General features: G+C 32.5%; 2 protein-coding genes across 3 annotated transcripts in view; one reads left to right on the top strand and one right to left on the bottom strand.

Moving 5' to 3' along the window:
* Positions 1-4,621: 4,621 nt before the first annotated feature.
* Positions 4,622-24,121, bottom strand: part of LOC143057764 (nucleolar complex protein 2 homolog) — a 189,452-nt gene continuing 169,952 nt past the window's right edge. Inside the window, exons 13-19 of one of the 2 annotated variants that reach the window (XM_076231153.1) lie at positions 16,948-17,061; positions 15,473-15,574; positions 13,793-13,936; positions 8,407-8,520; positions 7,777-7,922; positions 6,223-6,285; positions 4,622-4,881 (exon numbers count right to left, since the gene is read on the bottom strand). In XM_076231153.1, the coding sequence (XP_076087268.1) occupies positions 4,638-4,881; positions 6,223-6,285; positions 7,777-7,922; positions 8,407-8,520; positions 13,793-13,936; positions 15,473-15,574; positions 16,948-17,061 (927 nt within the window). In that variant the 3' untranslated portion in view covers positions 4,622-4,637. The remainder of the gene's footprint in view (positions 4,882-6,222; positions 6,286-7,776; positions 7,923-8,406; positions 8,521-13,792; positions 13,937-15,472; positions 15,575-16,947; positions 17,062-24,121) is intronic. The other variant, XM_076231154.1, reaches the window with a different exon arrangement.
* Positions 12,075-14,536, top strand: LOC143057765 (uncharacterized). Its single transcript, XM_076231156.1, has one exon. The coding sequence runs from the start codon at positions 12,103-12,105 to the stop codon at positions 13,345-13,347; it is 1,245 nt and encodes a 414-aa protein (XP_076087271.1). The 5' UTR covers positions 12,075-12,102; the 3' UTR covers positions 13,348-14,536.

Raw genomic sequence — 24,121 nt, forward strand, 5'->3', positions numbered from 1 at the left:
TTCATTTTTTTAAAGTGCAACGCATAACACACGTTTTATTTTTTAATTTAAACATATTTATTTATAGTGGATTGGGAAACAAGTTTTGCAACTTATATTTACCCCTTTCCACTTTTCGGGTGCGAGTGCTGCCTTGTAGCGGCATCAGCCTACTCTTTTTCGAAATCAACAAGGGTGTCTTCAACGTGCAAGAGATATGGCTCTCTCTTAACACGAGTCAGCCATTTATAGTCCCCTTCCGACGGACTATCATCGTTTCCTGAAGACCATAGTCACAAATGGTGTCAAGGGAGAGCCTTAAATTGAGTTCCTGAAATTTTCATCCCGAAAAGGGAATCGAACCAGGAACCAGTGTGTTAGTAGTCCGATGCACTAACCGATACAACACATTTTATAAGCGAATAAGAAACGAATAAGTAACAGGGTATCAGTGTTGCGCTGAAACGGGTACATATGCGCTAATAGGGTTTTTTCACTTCAGAGAACACACAATTACCGCCAGAGACATGAAAGCAATAGATAATCGATTTATTCCAAGGTGCAACGTATACCACGCGTATTAAAAGCGAATAAGGAACGAATAAGTAACAGGGTATTAACTGAGCGCTGGAACGGGTACATACGCGCTAATAGGGTCATTTCATCTCTAAGAACACATTGTTGCCACCAGTGACATGAACACAATTGAAAATCCTTTTCTAAAAGGTGCAACGTACAACAAACGTGTTATAAGTGAATAGGTAACGAATAGGTAACGAATAGGTAACAGGGTATTAACTGAGCGCTGGAACGGGTACTACACGCTAATAGGGTCATTTTTTATCTCTAAACACATTGTTACCACCAGAGACATGAACACAATTGAAAATCCTTTTCTAGAAGGTGCAACGTACAACAAACGTATAATAAGTGAATAAGTAACGAATCGGTAACGAATAGGTAACGAATAGGTAACAGGGTATTAACCGAGCGCTGGAACGGGTTCATGCACGCTTATAGGGTCATTTCATCTCTAATTAAACATTGTTAACACTAGAGACATGAACACAAGTAAAAATCTTTTTCTAAAAAGTGCAACGTACAACAAACGTATATAAAGCGAATAGGTAACGAATAGGTAACAGGGTATTAACCGAGCGCTGGAACGGGTACATGCACGCTAATAGGGTCATTTCATCTCTAATTACACATTGTTACCACCAGAGACATGAACACAAGTAAAAATCTTTTTCTAAAAAGTGCAACGTACAACAAACGTATATAAAGCGAATAAGTAACGAATAGGTAACAGGGTATTAACCGAGCGCTGGAACGGGTGCATGCGCGCTAATAGGGTCATTTCATCTCTAAGAACACATTGTTACCACCAGAAACATGGACACAATTGAAAATCCTTTTCTAAAAGGTGCAACGTACAACAAACGTGTTATAAGGGAATAGGTAACGAATAGGTAACGAATAGGTAACAGGGTATTAACCGAGCGCTGGAACGGGTACTACACGCTAATAGGGTCATTTTTATCTCTAAACACATTGTTACCACCAGAGACATGAACACAATTCAAAAAACGATTTATTTCAAAGTGCAACGTATACTTACCCCGCGCATTAAAAGCGAATAAGGAACGAATTAGTAACAGGGTATTATCCGAGCGCTGGAACGGGTACATACGCGCTAATAGGGATATTTCATCTCTAAGAACACATTATTACCACCAGAGATATGAACACAATTGAAAATCCTTTTCTAAAAGGTGCAACGTACAACAAACGTATTAAAAGCGAAAAAGTAACGAATATTTAACAGGGTATTATCCGAGCGCTGGAACGGGTACATATGCGCTTGTAGAGTTATATCACCTCTAAGAACCCAAATCTACCACCAGAGACAACAAAACAATTGAAAATCATGTTTTAAAAGGTGCAACGTATGATACACGTATTATAAGCGAATTATAAGCGAGTGATGGAACGAATTAAACAAGGTAATAGCATGCTCCGAAACGATGTACACCCTGCTTACATGTTTAACCCCACCACATGATGTTAGTATGTGCCTGTCCCTAGACAAGAGCCTGAAATTAAGTAGTTATCGTTTGTTTTTGTGTTACATATTTTTCCTTTTATGTTTTTGTATATGACATACGGCCGTTAGTTTTGTTGTTTGAATTGTTTGAAATTGTCATATCTGGGCCTTTGATAGGTGACTACACGGTTTGGGCTATGCTCATTGTTGAAGGCCGTACATTGACCTATAGTTGATAGTTTCTGTGTCATTTTGGTCTATTGTGAGTTGTTGTCTCATTGGCAATCATACCACATCTTTTTTTTTATGCAAGCGCTAACACGGTGATTTCATCCCTTCGAACCAAGATCCATCTTCAAACAGACGGACATAAAGCAGTTAAAAGGTAGAACGTATAAAAATCAAATAAGGAACAAATGAGTATCGAACATAAAGTAAAAGGATCGGTTGAGCACAAACACATATAAATAGGTCATAACAAGATCATTTTACCTCAACAAATTTAGAACTATTACCAGATATAAGAGTATAAACAACAAGAAGTAATTGTAACAGGATGCTGTTACGAAGTCTCCCAAACAAAGCTCCCATAACTCGCAATTCATATGGTCCCATGTTCATTTGATTTGATTTTTTGTCCCATACAAGAATATATATGGCTTACTGGTGGGGATCTCCACCATTTACAAGTATTCAAACAGGAGGGGGTGGTGGTGACCCCAAGGGACTTTACCTGCATTTCATTTTATTTGTTTTATTGCCCCTTACAAGAATATATAGTTTAGGGGTGGGGATGTTGACCGTTTATAAATTTTCAAACAAGAGGGGGTGGGGTGACCTCCCTAGGGACTTTCCTTTTATTTCATTTCATTTGTTTTATTGTCCCCTACAATCAAATATATGGTTTAGGGGTGGGGATCTGGACCATTTACAAGATAATAGTACATTCTCAAATTGAACGGTGTGGGGGTGACCCCCAGGAACTTCCATTTGATTTCATTTGATTAGTTTTATTGTCCCCTAAAAGAATATATATGGTTTAGGGGTGGGGATCTGGACCGTTTACAAGATAATAGCACATTCTAAAATTGAACGGGGTGGGGATGACCCTCGGGGACTTCCATTTAATTTCATTTGATTTGTTTTATCGTCCTATTCAAGAATATATATGGTTTAGGGGTGGGGATCTGGACCGTTTACAAGATAATAGTACATTCTCAAATTGAACGGGGTGGGGTGACCCCCATGAACTTTTATTTAATTTCATTTGATTAGTTTTATTGTCCCATACAATAATATATATGGTTTAGGGGTGGTGATCTGGACCGTTTACAAGTTAAAAGCATATTCTCGAATTGAAGGGGGTAGGGATGACCCCCCAGGGACTCCCCTATATTTCATGTGATTTGTTTTATTGTCCTTTAATGATTTCTGAAGACTGCATGTATCTATCACTTACAGTGTTCAAGTTATATTCATTTGAAAATTTTAGAAAATAAAATCCCATAGGATTCTATACTAAACCCCTCCCTTCTTTCTGCCCCCCCCCCCAAAAAAAAAAATACCCCTTAATAGACCCAATATTTAATGCACAAATGAACGATTGATGGCTCACCTAGACATATTAGTCTAACATTTTATGAAACCCTAAGTAAATCTGACAAGTAGTTTTGGAGAAATGCTGCGGACAAGTTCATTTTTAAAGTGGCGGAAGAAGAAGAGGAAGAAGAGGAAGAAGAAGAATAATTAAAATAATAAGAACTTAGCAAAAACAATATGTCTCCAAACTTTGTTTGGGAGACTTAATTAAAAAGGGGGAAGGATATTAAAAATCGAATAAGTAACGAATAAGGAATAGGGAATAAGTAACGAATAGGTAACGAACAGGGAATAGGGAATAGGTAACGAATAGGTAACGAATAGGGAATAGGGAATAGGTAACGAATAGGTAACGAATAGGGAATAGGGAATAGGTAACGAATAGGTAACGAATAGGGAATAGGGAATAGGTAACGAATAGGTAACGAATAGGGAATAGGTAACGAATAGGGAATAGGGAATAGGTAACGAATAGGTAACGAATAGGGAATAGGGAATAGGTAACGAATAGGGAATAGGGAATAGGTAACCAACTTGACGTCCATATGATGGGGTGAGTTCCTATAATCTCTATGGAAATGAGACTTGCCAATGTTTATAAAACTGCATTCCAAATATCAATATTTAACAATAGTGGTTGATCTTAAACTGATATAATCAATAACTTTTACATGTAAACTATGTAATCAAATTTGATATGACTGAGGGGGAGGAGCCAAAAAATCTCCATGGAAATAAAATATGCCAATGCTAATACATCCTAAATATGATTGACATACCATTATCTTATTCATGAAATTGACCTTATCGCAACTTATTAAGAAAAGTTTCAAAGTCAATAGATAATTACGAAGGCCCTCTGCCGAATAATCGGCATGAAAATTAGATGTCATTGACCAAAAGAAGCAGCTAATTCTCTGATTACACTAATTATGGTGTAAACCGTGAGAGTTTCCTCTTTATTTATCTTGAACCAATTACATTACTCATGACACATTATTATGTTGAAGTTTTAATCAGAATCTGACATAGTGAATTCTTTAACAATGTCCTCTTTATCATCAACATCATCTGACATCTCTTCGTCTTCACTGTTGTCATCCTCAACTTCATCTTCATCATCACTATCATCGTCATCATCGTCATCATCGTCATCATCTCTATCATCATCCTGATCATCGTCATTTTCACTTTCATCCTCCTCATCTTCACTAGCAGACTTTGCAAGTTGATCAAGGTCATCACTATCAAAATCACTAAATGTAGAAAATTGCATAAATAAGAAACACAATGAAAACTAAAACAAGTGTTAATTTTTTTAATACAATTTCAAAACTTCCATATCATCCTCAAAATGCTCAAATAGATGACTTACAAGTAAATAAACTCATCATAGATACCAGGACTAAATTTAGTATACACGCCAGACGCGTGTTTCGTCTACAAAAGACTCATCAGTAACAGAGCACAATGGCAAAATTCCAAAACCATTTAATCATTACTGAGTGGTACATTAATTATAATTTATAAAATGATAACTAGAACAAGTATTAGTTTTCTAATACATTTCCTTAACTTCCATATTATCCTTATAATGTTCAAATGGAACACTTAAAAAGGCACAAGGTAAAATTCCAAAATGATTTAATAATTTCTGAGGGGTTGAGATTATTGTTCTTTTTAAAATAAAGTGATGTAGATGCAAACTGATACGAATGATTATTGTCTACCATAAACACAGTTGATCAGGAAAATTAACATTACAAAATTATAAAATCAAGAAACAGTCGGACATAACTGTTAGTATTGGACTCATAATTAAAGATCAAAGATGTTTATACAACAACATACTAAATCTATCTGGTTTCTTAGATGTAATTTTTCTTTGACTTTGCTCAATATTTGGCTTAAAACATTTGTATTAAATTTATTTGTAAATAAGGCATTATATATATATTGATTTGTTATTCTTAGTTATCAAAATATAAATTTTAACCGTTTATTTAAATTTGTTAACTGTCCTCAAGTGTTACAATTACCTACCAGAATGTTGAATTAATACACACACGCCTTGTCCCTTGGTCTGAGTACAAACATATTTTATTGGTTTTTTATTTATTAATCCAAATAATTAGTGAGTATGCCCATACATGTAATAACTTGCATTTTGAAACAAATTATCTTATCGCCAATGTTGTTCATTCTTCAAAATCACAACACTAGAGATATGATAACATTGCAATAAATGTTATTAATAACAAATAAGCTTTATATTAAGTCAAAATTGGTTCAAATTAAGAAGACACAATATAAATTCTTTATAGCCTTTGACTGCGAACATTAAGAGTTTAGGAGAAGTGCTATTCAATAAAGTACATTTGTGAATTGTAAAATGTATTTCTAAATACCTCCAAACATGATAGAATTTTGTGCTTAACAAATGATACACCAGTATTCTACATTGACTGTTTATCTGTAAAGGTTTACTCTGAGTATCGGTGAAATTTGATTATGCAAGGTGCCTAACAATATCTTCTGCTTTTTAATATTAAATGTGTGCCATAATTGTAAACTAACTTATAATAAATTATTCTCACCTGTAATTCTCATCGAAATTGTCTTCCTTTGCCTTTGCTGGTCTTTCACCTTTTGGTAGGAACCTTCAAGGATAAAAAAAAAAATTGTTTTATATACATGTATATATATCTTTGGATCAAATTAAAATATGATTTTTTCACTTATCATTCTATATTATTCGTTTTTGCTTTATTGAGCATTTTATCACTTTTATTTGTAAGAAAGGGAAAAACATTTATCCAAACCCACAGAACATAAATTGCAATGCATTAGAAGGTAGACACTAATAAATAACAAGAATGTGTAAATAGTACACGGTTGTCTCACTCGCTCTTTTATATTCTATGTTCAGTGAACCTGACATTTGGGCCAAAACTATAATTCGGCAAAAAAAATTAGAAAGATTATATCATACGAAACATGCCGTCCGGTCTAAGTTAAAAGTTGATTGGACTTCAACTTCATCAACAACTATATTGCCAAAATATTTAACCTGAAGCTGGACAGACGAATAGACTTACAAACGGATGAATGAAGGAGGGACGCACAGACCAAAAAATCATAAGGCCAATAAATTGGCCAATAAATGGAAACTATGATTATAAACACTCTTTAAAACCAGGTGCTCCGCAGGGTGCAGCTTTATACGACCCCAGTGGTTGAACCCTGAACAGTTGGGGCAAATTTGGTCACAATATTCAAGCTTGATTCTGTCTGAATTTGGATTGTGATCAAATTTTTGTCACAAAATTAATGTGGTCAAAGATCTAACAAATCTATTGCACAATACTGTGCAATTGAAGATTTCTTCTTGAAACTTTTCAGAATTCGAAATTTGAAGCCCTTCAAAAAATGGTAAACACCCCCCCCCCCTTTTTGAAACCCCCTAGGAGTAATAACCCTTAAACTCAATCCCATGCTTTCCATTGCAGTATTGAACCTTGTAGTACAATTTCAGAGAGATCCATACACTTAAACACAGGTTATTGTCATGATTGTTTGAAAACTAGAAACATGCTTCTTTTTGGCCCTTTTTTTGGCCCCTAATTCCTACATATCTTGGGCAATTAATCCAAAACTTAATCCCTGCCTCCCCTTTGTTATATGGTACATTGTGGTACAATTTTAGAGAGATCCATAGAATTACACATAAGTTATTGTCTTGAAACTAGAAAAATGCTTGTTTTTACCCCTTTTCGGCCTTAATTCCTAAACATTGGCCCCATAACCCCTAAAATGAATCCAAACCTTTTACTTGTGGTTTTAAACATTGCGGTATGATTTCAGAGCAATTGAAATTCTTCTACACAATTAATTATCCTGAAACTAGTAAAATGCTTGTTTTGGGCCCCTAATTCCTAATCGGTTGTGACCATTATCCCCAAAATCAATCCCAACCTTCCTCTTGTGGTATTGAACCTTCTGAAAAAAATTCATGAAGATCTATTCACTTTAACTAATATTATTATCCCGAAACCCATGTGTCTTATCGGACGACGCCAACGCAGACGACGACCTCATACCATTATACGATCCCAAAAATTTTTTGGGGTCATATAAAAATCTGTATTAACCTGGTTGTATCATCATCTGACTCATCACTGTCTGATTCAAACAAGGCAGAGAACTCTTCCTTTTCTGCAGCTGTGGCCGTCTGAAGTACTTTGGGTCCTTTTGGTCTTTCAATAATCGGTATATTTGCCTCAGCCTTAGAGAGTCCCTAAAATATAAAAGCGTATTGTTTATTTGGAATCATTACAATTGCTGTATTGATTATGATAGATGTATGATGCAGGGAAAATATGCAGAAGAGAACAAAGACAGTTTTATTTTATATCTTTATCAGATATACCAATTTGATGGTAGATTATGATTTCAGCAATTCGTTTAATACAAGTTGATATTTGAGATAATGATATATCAGGAATTGTAGTATTAGAAACTTCTGGAGTGTTCTATAATTAATGCATGTCATTACCACTTTCATCATAAAAAGTTCTGATATTTATTTAAATATATATTAAACTGTTAAAAGCGTAAAAACAAAATGTTCTGTTTAATACAAGGACTGTAGTCCAAATTTACAAATTTAAAAAGACCCTGTTAATTGTAATATGAAGGAACATTACAAAGTGAACAAAACCAGAGTCCTCTTTTGATTAACCTGCATCTGCATTCTTAACAAATTCTTATCATTAGCTGACCTGTTCTTTAGCAGCAATCTGGTACTGCAATTCTCTGTCTCGTAGCTTCCTCCATGTGGTGAAGTATTTACCCAATGGAGTACCAATATTCTTACACTGTTGTTCCCATGCTGTCTGTAAAAGAGTAGAATTATAATTGTTTAATTTATTTCATTAAGTTTATATACATCTACTACAACAAGATGTTCACAAAGTATAAATACACCAGCAACAACATCATTTACACCAAGTATAAATATATCAACAACAACACCATTTACACCAAGTATAAATATATCAACAACAACAAGATCTTCACCGATAATGCATAAATAAACAATGACTATAGTACTAAGTATAAATACATCATCAACAAGATCATCTCCAAGCACAACATTAGTAAGATCTTCTCTTAGTATAAATACATCAACAAAAAGATCATCACAACATGCAAATTTATATACATCAACAACAACAAGATCTTCAGAAATACAAATGAATCAAACGCAACAAGGATATATTATTCCCTAAATAAAATGCTTTTAACTTTGGATAGACACCTATATTTCGTTGTTTTAAACATATTTGTAAGCAATATATAAAATATATATAAGCCAGATGCTCCACAGGGTGCAGTTTTATATGACCGCAGAGGTCAAACCCTGAACGGTTGGCCGGGTTGGGGCTAGTATGGACACTGCATTCAAACTGGATACAGCTCTGAATTTGGATTGTGATTAAATAGTTGACACAGCATAGGTTTCGGACACAGAATGAATGTGGTCTAATGAACTTAAAATGTTTTTTTTTTGCTTTTGAGCAATTCACTATGCTGTTGAATATTAATCCTTTGATATTTGAAGAAATTTTCTTTTTCATTTCTGAAATCTGAAATAAGAAAAATTGAACCCCACTAAATTTTTTTTCACCTTTCCCTTTCCCTTATTCCAAAAATGATCTCAATTCAAATTTCTAATGGAGTTTTCAAGAATAACTACTCATTTAAATACATCATAAAATATAAAATGTCATACAGTCATGATTTAAGTTGATTTGACTACTATTCTGGAAAAAGAAAGATAACTCCAATGCAATATTTTATATTAGCAAATTTCCAAAGAAGTTCATTAAACTAAAGTTTTTGGCAAATTTCCAATATACATAATTTAAGAGCAGTTTAGGTGAGCTATTAAAATGAGTTTCAATTACCGACCTTACACTGCTTTTAAATTATGTTTTGTACTTAAGTAATTGTCCATTAACCTGGAAACCCCCTTTTTTGCACCTTATTCCAACGGTTTGAGCCATAACTCTCAAAGACAATTCTTACCATGGTTTTGTGGTATTCCAATATCTAAAATCTAAATACATGGTTAGATTCATCATATCAAAGAACCCCAAGAATTCAATTTTTGATGAAATCAAATAAAGTTCAATTTTGGACCCTTTAGACCTCAATGTGGACCAATTTGATAACCGGTCCTAAATATTAAAAATCTAAAAAAAAATGGTTAGATTCAGCATATTGAAGAACCCCATATATTGAATTTTTAAAGTTTAATTTTGGACCCCGATTTGAACAACTTGAAAACTCAGCCCATAATAAAAAAAACTAAGTACAAACTAAGTAGATTCAGCATATCAAAGAACCCCAAGAATTCAATTTTTGTTAAAATCAAACTAAGTTTAATTTTGGACCTTAATGTAGACCAATTTGAAAACGGGACCAAAAATTAAGAGTCTAAATACACGGTTAGATTCGGTATATCATAGAACCCCAATAGTTCAATTTTTAATGAAATGAAACAAAGTTTAATTTTGGACCCTTTTGGCCCCTAATGCGTTGGGACCAAAACTCCCAAATCAATCCAAACCTTCCTTTTGTGGTCATAAACCTTGTATTTAAATTTTCATAGATTTCTATTAACTTATACTAAAGTTATTTTGCAAAAACCAAGAAAAAATGCTTATTTTGGGACCTGTTTTTGGCCCTAAACTATTGGGATTTAAACTCCCAAAATCGATCCTGACCTTCTTTTTGTGGTCATAGACCTTATGTTAAAATTTCATAGATTTCTGTTTATTTATTCTAAAGTTATTGTGCGAAAACCAAGAAAAATGCTTATTTGGGCTCTTTTCGGCCCCTTATTCCTAAACTGTTGGGACCATAACACCCAAAATCAATCCCAACCTTCCTTTTATCATCATAAACCTTGTGTTTAAATTTCATAGATTTCTATCTACTTTTACTAAAGTTAGAGTGCAAAAACCAAATGTCTTCGGACGAAGACAACGACGACCATGACGCCAACGTGATACCAATATACAACCAAAACATTTTCAATTTTTGCGTTCGTATAAAAACAACATGTAAACATTTAATGCGTCCGAAGCATTTTTCTGGATTAACCTTCATGTGGAAGCCTCAAAGCTGAATATTTGAAAGCCAAAGATGCATAAAACAGAAACATTTTAAGAGCTATTTAATAAAAAAAATTACCTAAAATAATAGCCAAATCCTTGACCTTCTAAGGCCAACTCAGCCTGATGGAGTTCAAACCTGATTGAGTTTCTTTAATAATGAATACAAAATTTATAAACAGGCAAATTAAGAAAGGTTCTTTGTTATTCATGGCAGTTTAAAAGTGCTGATTTCTGATCTCATGGTACCCTCTGGAACTGATCCAATATAGCGGGTTATTTTCGCGGGTGTAAAATTTCGTTGAATAAGGTATACGAAATATTTTGGCAGTTATTAATTTTGCGGAATTAAAACTTTTATCAATACCTTTGCATGTACATTGATAATTTGACGATTTTGTTCTACCCGCAAATATAATTTAAAAATTTACAACCCGCAAAAATAACCCGCTATACAGGAGTCCACCTGAAGAGGTATTAACCCAGTGATGTAACAAAGTGTATAAATGTAATGCCTCACAAGTGCTTTTCTGGATTAACCTTCATCAGGAACACTTAATCCTCTTTTTGAAAAGTACAGTGGTGTGAACAACATATGAATGAACTGTTAAAAGAAGCATATTCTAGTTTCTAATTCGTTGAACTTTCTTAGCAAGAAATATTGGAAAGTTGAAACCAGGTAGAAATAAGAATAAATATTGCCAATAAAATGCCTGAACCACCTGAATGATATTTGGTCTGTTGCCTCTTTATTTTGGTATCTGGTCTGTTGATTATAGATACGATTCTCAAATTTATGGACTATTTTGAGTGTAAATCATACTAGTGTTTTTATTTCAAAACCCATCCCTGATTTAACCCTGTTCTAATCTAATTGAGTTGTCCTTCTTTGAACAGAAAATTGCAGTTCTTCATTGAAATAGTCAAATACAAAATTTCTATCAAAATTTAGGATAGGAAAATGAATCGTTTGTATGTTTTTCAACTTAGCACTTAGCATGGATTCAAAATGGTTTCTACCTTTAAATTAAGATATGGCCTATGAGATTTAAATAAATAAATATATAGATGTCATTTGGTTTGTCATGTCAATGAGATGCTCATGATCACTATCTAAATTGCTATTAATCAATATCTACATTTATTCATATAGTTAATATAACATAAGATAATTTTAACTAAATACATTTAAATTGTAAACATTGTAAAGATAAGATAGTAAAAGCAATTTTAACATTGCTATTTATAGACGTTGGGCACAAGGAAGTTTAAAAATCACTTCAGACATCTTTAAAAATGGCCTTTGCAAGTTCTTTACAAAAAGGACAAATTCCAGTAGGATGTGAAATATGCCAAGGTAAAAATAAGATTGAATTCAAATGTCTGGACTGTAACATTTTAATGTGCAGTGGTTGCAAAGATAGAGTCCACTTAAAAATTGCAAAAGATCATCAGATAACTGATATAAAAGAAATAGGAAAACGTGTTACTTTCAGTGAAATCAAGTGTGAACACCATACAGGACAAGCATGCTGCCTTTTCTGTCAAACCTGTAAAACATTTATCTGTGTAAAGTGTGTAGCTAAAGTTCATAATGGACATCAGTTAATTGAAGAAGAAGACTATAATGAAGGCAAAGTAGAAATGAAGCCAAAACAGAAGGGTAAGATAAAGTTTGAAATATCCAAAGAATATACAACAGATCTTACTGATATTCAAGTTATAGAAGTATGTGCTGATGGTTCTATGTGGATGGGGGATAATATCAGATCAAAGTTACAACATGTCAAACTTAGGGAGAATAGAACTGAAGTAATAACAAGTCTAAACACTGAGATTTGGGGAATTGCAAAAACTCATTCAAATAACATTCTTTTTATACAAGAGCATGGGACTAAACTCAAACTAATCAACCCCAAGACAGGACAGATGACAGATTCCAGGTATGATGTAAAACCATTGTTACCAGTCAGTATCCATGTAACCAGTGATCATAGAGTCATTATAGGAGCCTATTCTGGAGGTAATCCATTCCCTGCTTCAGGAAGACGTGTAGTTGTGGTAATGGATCAGGAAGGAAAACAACTCAAGGAATATGAACATGATAAACAGAATAAACCATTGTTCACCTTCCCCAGATGTGTAACTACTACCAGTAATGGCAACATCTGTGCGGTGGATCTGTTAGATAAGGATTACAGATGTAGAGTGGTAGTGTTATCACCAGGAGGAGACATTCTAGGGACTTACAATGGTCACCCTGATGTCAGTACAGGGGACAACCCATTTAAACCTTTTGGAATACTAACAACACCGTCCGATAATATTGTTGTTACAGATTTGAACAATCATTTATTACATATACTGACTGACCAAGGACAAAGTATTACCTACTATAATCTACATGACATGGGAATCTTATATCCATACTCCCTTGTCTTGTCTAAAACTGAAACTATCTATATAGGATGTGTAAGTAAGAATGGAAGTCCAGACACTACAAAGGCTAAACTTTATGAATTGGAATATTCTGGAATCTAGTTGTCGCAATGTCCAAGACAAAATTGATAAAAGACCTGATAACAAAAGAAATGGATTTGAAGAACTTATATACTGAGAAATTAAAGGACAGACAGACCAAACAGAATTTGCCAAGTCAATCTCTAAAAATTAAAAAAAAGGTATATATATTGTAAGCATATTTATCATTATTTTAAAGTGTGAGTTCTCAAGGTGACAGTACACAGGAAGACATGTCACTCTAGCCAGACACATTTTACTGAGCCATCACTCCTAAATTCAGGTTGATTACCTGATAGGCAGCAAAGACCAAGTTTTCATTATCACCTGACATGAGCATGCTACTAAGAGATACAAATTAGCTATAAATTGGTGAGCTTCAGTATTTTTAAGTTAAACAAATACAAATACAAATAATTTTATTTTGCAATGAGCGCCCCAAAGGAGCAGAAATATAACAACTTACAATAGCTTTATCATCTGAGATACTGAAGGACACAGATTTTCTCCTGTCTGTAATAAACTTTGATGTCTCCTGAACTTTATCCACTATCTGTTTTATTTGTTTACAGTAGTTTGCTATTTTACATTTCTTCAGGAATTCCTTCATCTGAAATTCATACAATTAATATTTTTTTTATAATTTCAAAGAATAAAGTAATTTATCTTTTGCAGATTTTGATAATGTATATAATGCAGTAGTAGTAAAATTATTATTCTTTGCATTATTAACAAATGCAGTGTGTTTACAATTTTAAATTATATGTTAAATTAATAACAAATGTCAAAAACAAGTTATTTGATTTTCTGGTTTGTATTGTTTCATATTGGGTTGAGGTGGAGCCTTTTAAAGCCGACTATACAGTATGGGTTTTGCTCATTGTTAAAGGCCATACAGTAAACTATAGTTGCATTAAGGCACATTATTTGGACATGGGTCGATCCATTTTACACATAGAATATTTCTATGATATCTATTTGTTACATAATGAAAAATATACACCTCTTGCAAAAATATTCAATAATAGTTGTTGTGTATTGTTTTCCATATTCATTAGGACTAGATGGTCCTTTTCAAAAGAGAGCTCCTGTCATCTTTTTTTTTTTTATAAGTACTGATCAGATGATTATATCAAAAAAAATCGTAAGATTTCCGCGGAACCCACTGTCTATCGCCTACTTTTGCTGTTAATCGTAAACTCAACAAAAATGAGGAAAAAAATTAATAAAATAATCCACTTGATGCTATATCTAGATTGTGAGTAGCTTCTGTCCAGGTTTGGTAAAATCCAGGCTAGTTTATAAATCTAATAAATGTTTTAAAAACTTTAACTGCACTGTATGTAATATTAACTGGATGAAAAATTAAGTCCATTCATAAGTTAAATACTATTAAACAGGTATAAAATTTCCAAGAAATTTCCTTCTGGATACTAGTTTTTGATCACAAGCAAGCTTCCACTCAAGTTTGGTACAAATCCAGGGTAGTTTAAACCAGGCTAGTTTAAGAAAGTTATTAAAATTTTAAAAACTTTAACCACAGAGTGAATGTAATGTTTCCTTGCAGAAAAACTAAGCCCATTTATAAGGAAAATACGGAAAAAATGGATTATTTTTTTTAAAATTTACTTCTGGATACTATCTTATGATCATATTAAACAAGCTTCTGTCAAAGTTTGGTACAAATCCAGAATAGTTTAAGAAAGTCATTGAAATTTTAAAAACTTTCACCACAGAGTGAATATTATGTTTACTTGCAGAAAAACTAAGTCCCTTTATAAGTAAAATATGGAAAAAAATGATTTTTTTTTTTTACAAAATTTACTTCTGAATACTGTCTTATGATCATAGACAAGGTTCTGCTCAATTTTGGTAGAAATCCAGGACAGTTTAAGAAAGTTGTTATCATTTCTAAAACTTTAACCACAGAGTGAATATTTGTGGACTCTGCTGCTGCTACCGAAGGAATGTAGGATCGCTATGTCTTGCTTTTTCTACAAAATTCACAAGCAACTAAAAGAGATAATTCAGGATATTAATTATCAACAATGACTGTTTGACCATAAATGGAAACTTGTTGAGTTATAACGTTGGAAGGATCATTCAACAAATTTGAAATATAGAAAAATAGCCCTAATTAAACTACCTGAAGTATTGATGGTAAAACCAGTTCAGGAAAACCAATCTTATGAGCATGGATGTTAAAATGGTCCATAAATAGTTCATATAACTGGTCAATGATGCCATCCTGAAAAATAATGCTAGAGTTACCTCCCTTTCTACAGACAATACACACAGCAAATCTTAAAAGTGTAAAAAAAAACTAACATGTATCCCTGACAGAAATATTCCGCAAATTAATAAGAATACATATATAAACAGTGATAAATATTGAGAGTTGTTCTGACTGATAATTTATGATTTTCTAAGGTCTGTTTTTATATGTAGATATTGCTGTATTAAGACTGTTTATAATATTCACTGCATTTGGTTAGCTTATAAGCATTTCATGAGTTGTATATAGTATTGATGTTATTTAAATTTGTACATAGTGTGCTGTGTTTTATTATAATTTCTTATATGACTCGCTTCTTTCGCTTTGTAAACAACACCTTGTTAAAATTATCGATATATCTATACTTATTTTTGTCCATCTGATGAGTTAAGCCTTTTTCAACTGATTTTTATAGTTTGTTCTTATGTTGTACTGTTATACCACTGTCCTAGGTTAGGGGGAGGGTTGGGATCCCGCTTACATGTTAAACCCTGCAACATTATTTATGTATGTGCCTGTCCCAAGTCAGGAGCCTGTATTTCAGTGGTTGTCGTTTGTTTATGTGTTACATATTTGTTTTTCCGATTGTTCATTTTTTTTAATATAAATAAGGCCGTCAGTCTTATTGGGGCCTTTTTTAGCTGACTATGTGGTATGGGCTTTGCTCATTGTTGAAGGCCGTATGGTGACCTATAGTTGTAATGTCTGTGTCATTTTGGTCTCTTGTGGGCAGTTGTCTCATTGGCAATCATACCACATCTTCTTTTTTTATATTAGCTATCCTTAGCGCAGACTCAGAGATATAAATAATAATGGATGTTAAAATATACATGTACCTCTTCCATAAATCCACATGTATCAGAACCTATTTGCAATTTATTAGAAAGTTTACTAAGCTTTATCTAACAGGGAGTAAAAAGGAACAGACACATAGTGCTTTATTATAACATTTAATTAGCTTAGATTGTGTGTTTAACTTTGGTTTGTTAACATTTAGTTTGCAATGAAATTGTAGAATTCTCCTAAATATGTAGTTTTTCATGTGTTGTTATAATCTGGTAGTTATCATATGAAGATAAATTTAATTGCAGAAACCTCTTCATCTCATTAATATAGTCAAAAGTATTTCTAAATATTTTTGTATTTTGTTCATAATCCTCAATTAACAATACTATGTATGAGTAAATAATTCTAGATCTGAGACAAGCTACAACTCAGAATGCATCCGGTTCTAAGATAGGATGATCTCTAATGTCAAAAAATACTTTCATAAAGCCCGATAATTCAAATAAATTATAATTCAATTCATTAATAAAAAATAATATTTTAAAACAAAAATTGGTTACCTTAAAGGATTTCTCCACCAGCTGTGCTTTAGATAACTTCAAAATACAGGCAAAATTCAATGGTTTGAAACTAATACTTTTATGCTTCTTGTTGAAGTCGGTCAGCTCAAAAACCTGCAAATAAATATTTTTAATACTTTGTTTATTATTTTTAAAAGGTCACATGTCAATGTTAATTATATGGTAAAGTATCACTATGAGTTATCTCCCTTATGAATGTATCACTGAGTCAAAACACGAGTTATCTCCCTTATAAATGTTAATTATATGGCAAAGTATCACTAAGTCAAAACTCAACGAGTTATCTCCCTTATAAATGTTAATTATATAGCAAAGTATCACTAAGTCAAAAATCAATGAGTTATCTCCCTTATAAATGTTAATAACATGGTAAAGTATCACTTATTCAAAACACAACGAGTTATCTCCCTTATAAATGTTAATTATATGGTAACGTATCACTTAGTCAAAACACAAGTTATGTCCATTATACATGTTAATATCACAAAAATAAAGAACAATGAGTTATCTCCCTTGTATATGTTAATTATATGTTAAAGTATTACTACGTCAAAACATGATTTATCTCCATTATAAATGTTGGTATCACAAAGTCAAAGAACAAGTAGTATTCTCCCTTATGAATTAAAGTGATGACAAATGACTGATCTCCCTTCTTTAACAAATAAATTTGATTAGCATGAAAAATGAGAGCAAAATATTGAGTTATTTTTCTTCCTGGATAACAATTGAGCAAGTCCTAAAAGAGCAGAAGATGCAAGCAAAAAATGGTGTGATCTCTTCTTTCTTTTTTACAAAGCAGCAATTTGTTTCAAACCCAGATTGTTTCCATTTATACTATTTCATTTTGTATTATTTACTAAATAATTTTGTATCATTTGTACTATACTATTTTGTATTACTTATAAATTTTCCATTTGTATTTTTTGTACTATAATTTAGTTTCAAATTAGTTTGAATTCTTTTTATCAAATAAGGGAAATGAGAATCAAGTAGGCAACCAATTTTACTTATAATATTTTTTGTCAGAGCTTTTATTTTATGTAGTCCTATTAGGTTCCAAATGTTTAGAAATTAGCTATCTACTAGGTACAGTCAGTGTATAGAAATTAGACTCAAGAAGGTACCAAAGTACACAAAAGACAGATCCTTGAGGGTATCCGAAAGTAAAGACATTTTTTATTCAAGAACTTTAGAAACTTTGATTATGTGTGAAAAGGACATTCCTCAATGAAATGATGAAGACACTATTTATAGACAACCCCTTTGATCAATTAGCACAATGTGAAAATTGTCAATCATTGATGCTTTGTTTTATGGAAACCTAATTAAGTTATGATCAGTTGTTAATCTATATGTTATAATATACTTTTAGTATTTATATATCTATATTATATGTAAACAAATACATTTGTCTTGTATGCATATTATATATAATTAATTACGAGTGTTATAAAAGTAGTTTTAAAAAATCAAATTTGCAACATTTATTGACAAAAAAATTAAAAGGCATTGTCATTTAAAAATAACATCACAAAATCTCATAGTTTCTGCTTTCTTTATCTCTAATCTAACCTGAGCTGTTTGTATGATTTTGTTTCAAATTAAACAAATAAAAAAAGCTGCCTGATAACATCAATTAAAAAATAAAAACACACGCTACAAATGCATGCACCCGACACAAATAAGTCAGGAACACTCAGTGCCGAATATTTGAAAGCCAATGATGCTTAAGAATCGAAATAGTTGAAGAGCTATATGAACCTAGACAATTAGCCAAATCCATTTAGACAGAAATGCAACAACACAGTACAAAAACCATCAACCGTTATTTTGTTGTCCAAGTTGTCTGGAATAATGATATTTGTTACAAACAACTCTCCACGGGACGTTTTCATAAAAAAAAATTGCAGTCTAGGTTATTGAAGTGTTTACAAATAATGTTAATTCAAGCTTACGTTGTAATGTAAAGTTTAAGATGTACAATGATATATGTGACATGTTATCACAAAACAAGCTTTTTAAAGATCTTAAGATCCTATACCAAGTCAAGAAAATGGAAGATATTATCTCATAGTTATTTCTTTGTGTGTTGTATTGTCGTTAGATTTTTTTTACACTTCAGTATTTCTGTTGTTTCGTTTTGTCCCTCTTATAGTTTAGTAAGTGTTTCCTTCAGATTAAGTTTGAAATAAAGAACGAAAAGACGCAAACTTGGAAACTTGTTATCCTCCTTCACAGACATGTTTAAAAAGACAACCTTGGAAACTTGTTATCCTCCTTCACAGACATGTATAAAAAGACAACCTTGAAAACATGATATCCTCCTTCACAGACATGTGAAAAAGGCAACCTTTGAAACTTGTTATCCTCCTTCACAGACATGTATAAAAGACAATATTGGAAACATGTTATCCTCCTTCACAGACATGAATAAAAGGGCAACCTTGAAAACATGATATCCTCCTTCACAGACATGTGAAAAAGGCAACCTTTGAAACTTGTTATCCTCCTTCACAGACATGTATAAAAGACAATATTGGAAACATGTTATCCTCCTTCACAGACATGAATAAAAGGGCAACCTTGAAAACATGATATCCTCCTTCACAGACATGTGAAAAAGGCAACCTTTGAAACTTGTTATCCTCCTTCACAGACATGTATAAAAGGGCAACCTTGGAAACTTGTTATCCTCCTTCACAGACATGTATAAAAGGGCAACCTTGGAAACTTGTTATCCTCCTTCACAAACATGTATAAAAAAGACAAACTTGGAAACATGTTATCCTACTTCACAGAGATGTATAAAAAGACAACCTTGAAAACATGATATCCTCCTTCACAGACATGTGAAAAAGGCAACCTTTGAAACTTGTTATCCTCCTTCACAGACATGTATAAAAGGGCAACCTTGGAAACTTGTTATCCTCCTTCACAGACATGTATAAAAGGGCAACCTTGGAAACTTGTTATCCTCCTTCACAAACATGTATAAAAAAGACAAACTTGGAAACATGTTATCCTACTTCACAGAGATGTATAAAAAGACAACCTTGAAAACATGATATCCTCCTTCACAGACATGTGAAAAAGGCAACCTTTGAAACTTGTTATCCTCCTTCACAGACATGTATAAAAGGGCAACCTTGGAAACTTGTTATCCTCCTTCACAGACATGTATAAAAGGGCAACCTTGGAAACTTGTTATCCTCCTTCACAAACATGTATAAAAAAGACAAACTTGGAAACATGTTATCCTACTTCACAGAGATGTATAAAAAGACAACCTTGAAAACATGATATCCTCCTTCACAGACATGTGAAAAAGGCAACCTTTGAAACTTGTTATCCTCCTTCACAGACATGTATAAAAGGGCAACCTTGGAAACATGTTATCCTCCTTCACAGACATGTATAAAAGGGCAACCTTGGAAACTTGTTATCCTCCTTCACAAACATACATAAAAAAAGACAAACTTGGAAACATGTCATCCTCCTTCACAGACATGTATAAAAATGCAATCTTGGAAACATGATATCCTCCTTCACAGACATGTATAAAAATGCAATCTTGGAACCATATAATCACCTTTCACAGACATTTGTAAAAATACAACCGTATGCATTCATGTATTTCTCCTTCACAAACAGGTAAAAAAAGCAATCTCGGTAATATGTAAACACCCTTCACAGAGAAGCATACACAAATGCCTTTTTAATTTCAATTTTTAAGGCACGATGATTTAAAGGAGTAGGTCCGGTAAGGGCCGATTTTGGCCTCAAATTTCAAGTTCATCTTACATCTTAACTGATTTACTCATTAAAAACGCCCCGATTCTAGCTTAGAATTAAAAAAACTATCAAATATGCCAAAAATTGTCACTTTTCAGATGGTTTTTGTCAAAAATGAAAGTGGCCGCATCCGTGTTCATCCTCAACTTTTATATGTTATGTATTATCATCAAATACAACTTACATTTCAATATTTAGAATGAACACGAATGCGTCATTATATGTTATGTATTATCATCAAATACAACTTACATTTCAATATTTAGAATGAACACGAATGCGGCCACTTTCATTCAAGACAGAAACCCTCTAAAATATAACTAAAATGCAAAAATTGTGAAGATTTCTGTAATTTAGCATGACTAAATGATGCTAGTACCCGATATATGTGCATTGTATAGTCAAACACAGCCCATATTTATTTAGCAGAAGCATTCTACTGTCCAATAAAAAACTAAAAGTATATATTTTAACAATTTTGTAAAACTGCTATATTTTGGGGCCAAAAAGGGGTCTTACTGAACCTACTCTTTTGGTGCTCGACAGACATAGACGATGTGCACAGTTGAATTTTAAGTCAAATTCAAGTTCAGGATGTGGCGTTTATACACGGAGCACTCATGTACAGAAAGACATCTATTTAATAGAAAATCATAAAAAAACTGAACTCCGAGGAAAATGTCAAAATGGAAAGTCCATAATCAAATGGCAAAATCATGAGTTCAAACTTATCAAACGAATGGATTACAACTAATATTTCTGACTTGGTACAAGCATTTTCTCATGTAGAAAATTGTTGATTAAACTTGGTGGTATAGCTAGCTAGCTATATCAACCTATCACTAGTATGACAGCCGCATTTAATTCCCTTATATTGTCAACGATGTAAAAAAACACCATATATATTAGAGGTAAAAATGTAAAAAATCGGGGTACAGATCAAATTTTTTTTATTATCTTAACCACAATAAAAACAAACAAATATGTAACAATGCATATAGAAAAACCACATTAGCAAAAATGAAAGACAAGAATACATAAATTATCATAGTCCAATAACACAATGACGGCATGAATGAGTTTAGAGTCGTGTAAAATGGATATCATCATAAACAGACATAACAAAAAAGTAATATTCACGAAGACAAATTAATAAATACTATAACACGTTTTTAAGATGATAAACAACGTCAGTAATCAGAAACTTAACTTCAAGACCATCGTGTCTTATTTGTGAAAGTGGTACGAAATATTTATCTACAAGGTCTTGGTTCTCTCGGATGACTATGTGCGGATTTGAAACATTTGGAACATTAACAAATTGACAAATTAATTGTATGTGATGCTAGTTAAAAAAAAACGACGAAAAATATCGATACGCAGCATGGGTTTCGCTCATGGATGAAGCCGTACGGTCACCTATTTTTGCAAAAGTCTTAAATCATTTGCTAATTTGGTTATGAAGTGTCTTTTTTCTTATATTGCCTCATCTTTTTATTTGTTTAATGAATGACTGTAATATTGTTTCTGTCTATGAAGAAATAACATAAAAAATTTGGTGCACACTGAATAACGCGCGTAGCGGGTTATTTAACAGTGTGCACCACATTTTTTATGTTATTTCGAATAGACAGAAAAAATATTACAGTCATTTCTTATAATTTAATTCTAAATTCCATTTTAAACCGTAGAAAAACACGAAAAAACGTTGATGACGTCACGGTCACATGACTAAATTATGTCTATGGGCACATAACAAAATAACGTCAGCCAATCAGAAGACGCGTTAAATCGAAAATTAAATTATATCTGGATAAGAATTAGATAATATTTTCATAAAAGAAAGTATTTTACTGATAGAACTATTAGTATGAACAAATTATCACAACCAGACACTATACCTACCGTGGTATCATTAGGACGACCTAATCACAAGACTACTTCAGGTTGTTTGAACAACAAAGGATGGGCATACAGAGTTGACGAAAAATGAGATACGACATAAATATTTAAACTGATCTTTTGGAAATCGATTAAACATCTTTTGACAAAACCACATATTTTGACAGACAGACGCTTGAACATATCATAGTCACATATTAATTACCTGTATCAGATTAAGACACAATATCTTTTAAAGGGGTACAAGTGATCAATATGTTTATAAACGAACAACACACTTCTGATAGATTAATAGCTCATCACAATCAATTTCTTTTGTAGTAATAATCTAATATATTTCATATCTGCGAGTTCGACAGGTTGAAGGAAAGTGTTGGAAAAGGGGGGATTTAAGTAAAAATACTAATTGGGAACATTCAGTTTCGATGCAAATTATAATCATGGTGTTTCTACAACATTAACTTGCACCTTTTATGAATCAAGTATATGATTGTTTTTCTTTCAAGAGATGTATATATAACAGTCAGGTGTAATGATAAAGATAAGTTCGATTTAAATTTGCAGCATAAATCAACTCTTCAAATTGAGAAATAGTTATCAAAAGTACCAGGATTATAATTTTATACGCCAGACGCGCGTTTCGTCTACATAAGACTCATCAGTAACGCTCAGATCAAAATGGTTAAAAAGCCAAATAAATTCAAAGTTTAAGAGCATTGAGGATCCAAAATTCCTAAAAGTTGTGCCAAATATGGCTAAGGTAATTTACTCCCGGGGTAAGAAAATCCTTAGTTTTTCGAAAAATTCAAAGTTTTCCTCACATTAGAAAAATAAACAACACAGGCAGTAAAAGAGAACAAAAACTGGTCAGAAATGTCTAAATGACCCTTATTATGCTGACTAATGCTATAATTGTTAATTTCTATGTAATTTGGGTTTCTGTGGAGATTTGTCTCATTTCCAATCGTACCAAATTTTTATAATTTTTATGTTTTAAAACGACCTTGACCAATTATAAAACCTTGAACATATCTTTAAATGATCGAATATTATCCGATCAATTAGTTACCTTCTTACTACAGGTATAACTATGTCTTTCTATATTCAATTCTATAATTTCACGCTTTTGTAGCTATTTTGTCCATGATTCAAAATTAGGTGACATATATTAAATGTCTGTGTACAGAGACCTTCTATTCAGGTAAACATAGTATAGAATGTCACTGCTGTGCACTACCATGACTATCTAACTATATCGTGTGTTGACAAAAAATCAACATACATTTAAATACAAATGACTGCATAAAACAGCGTAATGGTAAAAGTACAAAAAGAAAATAATCGAGTAATTTTGGTTTTACTGTCATACTGATTTAGATTTTAATTATTGTACTCTGTCAGAATCCAACAAATCAACATACCGTGTTTATTGTTTCATTCATTGATCTGAGAAACA

Source organism: Mytilus galloprovincialis, chromosome 13 (assembly GCF_965363235.1).
Source record: "Mytilus galloprovincialis chromosome 13, xbMytGall1.hap1.1, whole genome shotgun sequence".
Lineage (NCBI taxonomy): Eukaryota > Metazoa > Mollusca > Bivalvia > Mytilida > Mytilidae > Mytilus > Mytilus galloprovincialis.

Coding starts and splice junctions, on each gene's coding strand:
- LOC143057765 (XM_076231156.1), top strand. CDS start 12,103: ATGGCCTTTGCAAGTTCTTTACAAAAAGGACAAATTCCAGTAGGATGT.